The 7,502-nt window shown below is 33.8% G+C and overlaps 1 protein-coding gene across 1 annotated transcript; it reads right to left on the bottom strand.

The window, feature by feature from the left end:
* Window positions 1-391: 391 nt before the first annotated feature.
* Window positions 392-7,292, bottom strand: LOC130827466 (microtubule-associated protein 70-1-like). Its single transcript, XM_057693200.1, has 11 exons — window positions 6,824-7,292; window positions 3,932-4,017; window positions 3,550-3,615; window positions 3,285-3,455; window positions 2,934-3,104; window positions 2,684-2,839; window positions 2,436-2,582; window positions 2,250-2,321; window positions 1,661-2,173; window positions 1,145-1,332; window positions 392-771 (listed from the first exon to the last, which is right to left on the bottom strand). Exons 1-11 carry the CDS (start codon window positions 7,002-7,004, stop codon window positions 753-755), a joined length of 1,770 nt encoding a protein of 589 aa, XP_057549183.1. The 5' UTR covers window positions 7,005-7,292; the 3' UTR covers window positions 392-752.
* Between the last annotated feature and the right edge of the window lie 210 nt (window positions 7,293-7,502).

Below are 7,502 nucleotides of genomic sequence, written 5' to 3'. Positions count from 1 at the left end.
CATGAAAAAGAAGAAAACAAACTTCAACTTGATCACAAATGTAATAGCATGACTACTCAAACAAAAAAATAAACGAATTTTAAATTTATTGATAAGATCCCGAGTAAAAATACAAGAACACTGCTAATGTATGTAGTAAATTTCATTTACAACACCCAAAATAAAATGACATTAAAATTCATCACAACAAGAATATAAGAAAATTATAAATTGAAGGCATTTTCTTTCATCCTTTTAATAGACAATACCAAAATATACTTTTACTTTGTTACCTTAATAGCATAAAAAGGGCACTAAATAAAACTCTTCCATAATTATGCAGTGTCAGTCGGCAGGTTTCAATTCCATATACAATCAAAGACATAAAGTATTAAACACAATCAAAGCACACTTGAAAAGAGAAAATATGAATCCATAACTAGTTAAAGTCAAAAGTAGCTTTAGCCCATCCTTCCAAAGATAGCAATCTGACAAAATGTCTAACTTGACAACTAGGGCATGTAGCTATGCCCTTTACAAAAAGAAAAAAAAAATCTCAGCAAATCCTTCAAATATGGTGTAATTAAAAAATAACCATATCAAAACCTAATTCACATAACACTAATCTCAAATAAATCATAATCATGTTGTTAATACAAATATACAAGTCAGCTCTTTACAGGATGAACAGGAAAAAGGAATGCAAAGCCCTATAATTCTAGAGTTGAAAGGTCGAATCCTTCGTGTAAGCATGTCGATGCAAAGATCATAGTCTACAAATTCCGAATGTTCCTGCAATAGAAAGGATATATAGGCCATAAACCATAAATTGAGTAACATAAGGAAAAAAGAAAAAACAAAGTAAATAGGAATCTTCTAAGTTCTAACTTTGCAGTATACACCTATGCCCCACTATATTACGCATTTGTGTTCATTCGGGTCATCGGGTTAAGTGTTTAGGATCGATTTGAAATCGAATTTTTAGCTCATATTGTTTTTTACATAATTGTAAATAATTTTGAAATCGGGTCAAATCAGGTTCGATTACATGGTAAGGTAAATTTCGGATCATTGGGTCTGTTTTGAACAACTTTACACTTCTATGTGAGCTGAGAGCTTTTAAGGACAACTATAGCAATTTTAATGGGACAAAATGAGTAATTACCTTGCAGAACGCGGTTGAGATCCATTGACAACTCCTCTAGCAATACTCATTCTTCGGTTTCGTTGCTCATTTTCCTTGTTCATACGGATTGCGGCAACTTCCTTCTCCATTGCTGCCACTTCTCTTCTCATTTTTTTCGCTTCTACTTCCATTGCTTTGTTTAGGGTCTCAACTTTCTTCGATAACATCTGAATTCAAACGTTTGAAGTTTAGTACGATTTAACCATATCAGGAAAAAAAAACCAGATGATGCCCACCCCAGGAACCTTACAGTTACATACACCTTAACTTTCTAGATATAAATCCCAATATTGATTACAATTTTTGTTCTCAAACTTCATTTTGGGGTCCAGGATGAGGAGAATATCGTACAGGCAAGAGGGGAGGGGGATTTGATCCTTCTTGTACTTGGTGAAAACTGAAAATCAACCCTAGTGAAAATTCAATTAAACTGAGAGGAACCTAGTGAAAAATCTTTAAAATGAAGAAAGTTCAGAAACTGTAGTAGTTTCTAACCTCTATCGCGTCATCCTTGTCCTTGATACTCTGAGCTTTCTCATGACAGACTTTCCTGAGAGTTACAACTTCCTTTTGTAACATATCATACAATGCTCCAGATACAACATCGTCAGAGTCCGTTTTTGGTTTTTCAACTAAATTATGATCATCGTCTTTCCGAGAGCCATTTTGGATCTTGTCGATACCATTTGAAGCTGCGTTAACCACTGTTGGACATGGATTATCTCCTTGAGGTTTATCACCACCATCAAATGACCGTGAAGGATTCTTAACGTTCTTTAGTAGTGCAACTACACAATTGGATTGAGTCCCAGATGGTGAATTTGTGGTTCTCTTAGACAAGTATCCATTAGAAGTCAACCTTGAGACATTTTCCACTCCTCCAAGAGACTGACGCCGTGTTCGACCACTACTTAGACTTCTTCTTTCTGGGGTGACACGCGGAGGGTTGGTACTCGCGGATCCTCTTAATCTTTCTTCTAAAACCTTAAATCTTAATTGATATTTCTCCTAACGAGGAAACAAATAAGCATTAGAGAACCATAGAAGACCTATAAACTAAGAAGAAAAAAGATGGTGACCTTACTTTTAACTGTGCTTCTGCTTTGGCTGTGCGTTCAGCAACTGCAAGCTTATCCCGAAGTTGCTGCATTTCACCCTATAAGAACACAGTAAACACAGAAATACAGTTATAGTAGTCGAGATCTACAAGACTACATCAACAATCGAAGATGGCGGAAGCAGGTAAAACGAGAGCTAAGAGATTACATACCTGATAATATTTTCGCTCTTCAAGCCATTGCTTTACGGGCATAACTTTGTCATTTCCATCTTTCCATTCATTAGCCACAACAGTAGCAACCCTATTTGCGGTAACTTTAGCACGAGCAAGCTCCCTGTCAAGAGTTTTCTTCTCCTCCTAAGAAAATATAGAGTTCAAATCAGATGAAAGTTCAAGCTATGTTCAGATACCAAGCCTACTTTTTCTTAAAATAAACCAATTTGAGAATATAGAGTTACATTCATCTCCTGCACTTTACGCTGGTAATCACGCACAGCATTGGCGGCAGCTCCACCAGCCAATACTGCCTCCTCAAGCTCTCGAACAGTTTGTGTTAACTTTTCAACTTCTGCTACCTTTTGACGATGCATTTTGTCCAGAATTTTGTTCTCCTCCTGATAGAATCCGTAAAATTCATTACTCAACTAAAAAGAACCATAAAGATACAGTTTGTCTTAATCAACTTGAGAAAGAAAAATAAAATGACACCTGACAGATTTCAATCTGCTTCATCAACTCCTGGTTCTTGTTTTGCAAATCATCAACCAAAGACGCTTTTGCCATAGCGATCTGAACAGTTTTCTCTGCCTCCAATAATGCAGCTTCTTTGGATTTTGTGAGACGATCCAACGCCCGGTTGTCATCCTGCAACTTAGCAATCTAAACATAGAAAAATAAATCAGTAACTCAAAAATGTTCCATCAAGTCAACAAAGATAAAATTTCACCCAACAAAAAAAAACGGACGGGATGAAGTAAGTATCATGTTAAACACCTAAGTAGTTCATTTTACAAGAAAAAATATTATAGCTAGATTCAGTTTTAAATGGACAAAAAATACCTCCTGCCTAGCCAGCTTTAGCTCTGCCTCTAGCGGAGCAATAATGGCCTCTATAGGGGGCATGTCATCATCCTTTTGAGCAGCATGCACTCGTCTAAGTGTGGCTTCTGCGGCAAATTGAGCAGCAAGAGCAGCTTTCTTTTCTTCATTGATCTTTTTGATTTCAAGGTTCTGCAAAATTAGGATGACACCACCTCACTATAGCATCCAAAAGTGAAGCTTAACGATAAATGTTGAAGACTGAACCAGTACTTATGCTTGATACCTTGCTTTCCAAAACAGCTTCAGTAGCTTTTAACTTTCCATCCACCTTTAGAAGCTCGTCACTAAGCTGGATGTGCAGAACCGAACTTATCAGAAAATTTGAGATCATGAGGACTACACATAAGGTGTATCACATAAAAGTGACATGGAAATTATACAGCATAATCTCTCTTGAAAGGGGTAGGGGCTAGCATTCAGTGTAGATGTCAGGTATATCATTGTCCCCATCATAAGTACAAAACATATAAGGGTGATCAACGAAACCTGGTGAACCTCACACCTCAACACATAGTACACCTATATGACACTGGGTTTCAAAGCTTTAGATCCTAACACTAATCAAGCATTGAAAAGGATATCAAATCAGAAAGCAGAGTAGTTACCTCTTCAACTGCCTTTTCTTTGAGGCGTTCTGAATGCTTTAATGCTTTGATTTCTGTATGTGCTTCTCCTAATTCTCTATCCTTCTCTGCAGCAAGAACACAAAGGCGAAAATGAGGATCTAGACAATGTATGTAGATATAACTTATACTACTACAAATCATAAGAATATTCCTGCAGCTAACATCTGATCATGCACCACCATATAACAGCATAGAGTCAAATTGCTGGAATGGGGAAGAACCATGAACTTTAATTATGAAGAACCATCAAAGATGACTACAACTACCAGCTCTAGCAACGGTACAATTGCTGGAGTGATGCATTGCCTATGATATCCCCGTCACAATATCAGATGGATGAAGGAAAATCAACCACAAAGGTTAACATAGGTGGAATAAAAAGAAACCAATATTAATGTTTTGAGAGCCGTCTTGAAAACTTTGGGGCCCTGTGTAAAACTTTTATTTTGCACCTTATTTATAGTAAATATATTTATTTTATTAATAAAATTAACATATTTCTTTTTTAGTAACTTTTTCGTATACGGGAGAATGAGGGGGCCCTGTGCGGTCGATCACCTCGCATACCCTCAAAGACACCCTACTGTTTTCCTCTTGATTCCATCTAGAACCTAGGTGGAAGTCACAAATGACATTGAGCTAATGTAATGTAATTACTATTCTCCATATCACACGAAGTTTACAGTAACGTATGATGTAGGATGCTTCCGCTTATCCTTATATACCTAACCAGCATAGAAGAGCCCTCAAATCATTCATTCAAATCACCAAAAATGTGTAAATTTTGTAGCAGGAGTGCAAATAATTTTCATGTTTTGGCTACAAATTAAACTATCAATTTTCACGGTTCTTTACCCAGTCTAAACCCTTGATTATCCCAATATGTATATGATGATTAGCTAAACTGCATCAAATGTTCTATAAAAACAGCCATGATGAGACGCTCCCAAAGGTCGTAAGAAACTATTAGATAAACTCCAACCGGGATTGAAACATGAAAACACCCAACTCCAGAATAAATTAACATTAGATAAAGCCAGCTTAACATAACTATTTACACGCTTAGTAAACAAAAACAACTCAACCCAAATATATTACTTGAAACCCGAAAGAATACTCAGACAAACCCCCCATAATCACACCAAACAAGGCTCACAACTTGAAAAGATTATAAGCTCTAACCAGGATAGAAAAAAATGAAGATGATATCATGACTCAATGAATATCAAGAGCAAGTCCTAAAACACTAGTATCACACATGTCTACATGTGTGCTGATTGTCCTTCTTTTGTATAATACAATTCAATATTAGTTGGACGTTTAATCAAATTAGTGAGGCCATAGCCTAGACACGTCTGGACCTAGATTCTTGTTGACTTCTTAAAGTGAAAAATGGAGTATAAGGTGAATCTAAGCACCAAATCAATGAAACTATTATTGACAAATTCTACAAATTATGAAAAACGTACACATCAAGGTTAAAAAAATCACTTTTACCCATCAGGTTGATTTCAGTTAGAAGAAAAAGAAATCTCCCCATAGAGCATAATCATCATTCACCCATGTTACCTTTTCAGTCAATAGATGCTTTGCTACTTTCTAGAACTAGAATTTTTATAGAAAAGTATACATTTCTGCAATTCATGACCAAAATAAATAAACTTCCTTCCAAAGAAATGAGCTTAAAAATACAACATTTTCTTTCATATAAGATCCAAAATACAAATATTATACAGTCTCTGTCAAGTAACCAAATTACCACAAAAAATTTTCAAATAAAAAGTATGATGATGACAACAAAACTTTCATACATAAATTACAACTAAATCTTTTAGGACTCATATTAAAAAAATACTCCCATATACAACCTAATTAAATTACATACCCACTAAATAAATTCTCCCTCCTATTCACCACAAAATGTCCGATTTGCTTTAGGGACTCTGTACAATGCAATTATTCAATCCATATCTTTAATTGTATATAACTAAAAATTATAAAAAGTAACTAAAAATTATAAAAAGTTAATATAGACGAATCAAACAAGATCTCATTTGAGATTAATAAGTAACAAAATGCAAAATAAGACTAAGGGATTAACGGTATATAGACTCCAACAAAAGACATACAAAGAAAAGAAGAAATCTTTTATTTAATTATTAGACAAGATATACACAGTATATACAGACTACCCAGAATCATAAAATCAATAATTCTCCTATTAAATTTGAGTAAATCACGGGAAAATCTCCTTCAAAAAAGTCACGGACAAATTGCATAAAACAAGGAAACAGGAAAACTCATCCATTTTTTTTTCCTATAACAGTAATAACTTTATAGATCAAATTCAAAATATTAATTTATATTACAGTAATTAAAAATACAGAAATAGTATTAAATGATACCTAAGTTTCCATTTAGAAAAATGTACAAAGCAGACATTTATTCAAGAAAAAGGGTTGATTTTAAAATTATACCCCAACAATTTGAAAACAATTATACATAAAAAAAATTTAAGCACATTAGAAGGAAAATCCAAATATTCCATATCAAAAAAACAAAAGCTAAAATTTATAGGCAATTCCAAAATTATACCCAACTCATCAAGTTAAATAACACCAAAAAACATTTATACCCTTATATTTTAAAAATTATTATTTAAAAAATTAAGAGCATCAGAATGGAATTCAAATAAATCAAATAAAAATCAATAAAGCTGAAATTAATTGGCATATACATTTTTTTCAAAATTGATTTTCCAAAATTAATAGCTTAAACATAACATATTTTCCCATCTATCAAATTAACTCGAAAATGCCGATAATAAAAAAATCAAATCCACGACAAAAAAGGGTGAAGAAAGATGAAAACCTCGAACTTCATTCTCAAGCCGGGTAAGTTCGACCCGAACAGGATCAGAACCGTGTAATAAATGAACAACATCTTCAACCTCAGAATTAACTCTAGAATGTCCGCCATTTTTCTTCCTATACTTAAACGATGCCGACGTCGTTAACCTTGCCGGTGCTGCCGTTACTTCTCCGTTAGCCATTTTTTCACTTTTTAGCTCCAAGATCTAGTCTTTTTCAAAACAATTAATTGATTCGATACAAACCCTAGAAATTAAAAATAATAGTAGTACAAGTAATCAGCTCTAGGATGAGTGTATTGATTATTGGAGAAGAAAAAAAAGGTGGAGGTTTTGAAAGTGTACAATAGAAAGAGGAGAGAGAAGGGGGAAGAGTGAAATTTGGGGAATGATTTAATTTTTAAAAAATTAAGAGGAGAGAGAAAGTAGAAGGAGGGTGATGATATGAATGTGCTTTTTGCTTTTTTTTTTTGAATGGATTTGATTTTCAAATGTTTATCAAGGTTTTAAGGTGGGAATTTAATTCATAATAATCAAGTTTTGTCTTGTTCTTTGTTTAGTTCACCTTAAGAATATATAATCAATAATTAGTAAAAGTAAACTTTAATTAAATATAATTAACAAAAGTTAATTGTAATTTATAAAAATTACTTATAATCAATAATAATTGGTTGCAATCAT

Source organism: Amaranthus tricolor, chromosome 1 (genome assembly GCF_026212465.1).
Source record: "Amaranthus tricolor cultivar Red isolate AtriRed21 chromosome 1, ASM2621246v1, whole genome shotgun sequence".
Lineage (NCBI taxonomy): Eukaryota > Viridiplantae > Streptophyta > Magnoliopsida > Caryophyllales > Amaranthaceae > Amaranthus > Amaranthus tricolor.
This window is presented reverse-complemented; position numbering and strand designations above follow the sequence as displayed.

What these genes read in the sequence shown, in the direction of transcription:
- LOC130827466 (XM_057693200.1), bottom strand. Translation starts at nt 7,004, where the DNA reads ATGGCTAACGGAGAAGTAACGGCAGCACCGGCAAGGTTAACGACGTCG. An exon ending in AAGAAAAGGCAGTTGAAGAG is followed by an intron (nt 3,616 to 3,931) that starts GTAACTACTCTG and finishes CTGCACATCCAG; the next exon opens with CTTAGTGACGAGCTTCTAAA. An exon ending in AGCAGATTGAAATCTGTCAG is followed by an intron (nt 2,840 to 2,933) that starts GTGTCATTTTAT and finishes GGATTCTATCAG; the next exon opens with GAGGAGAACAAAATTCTGGA.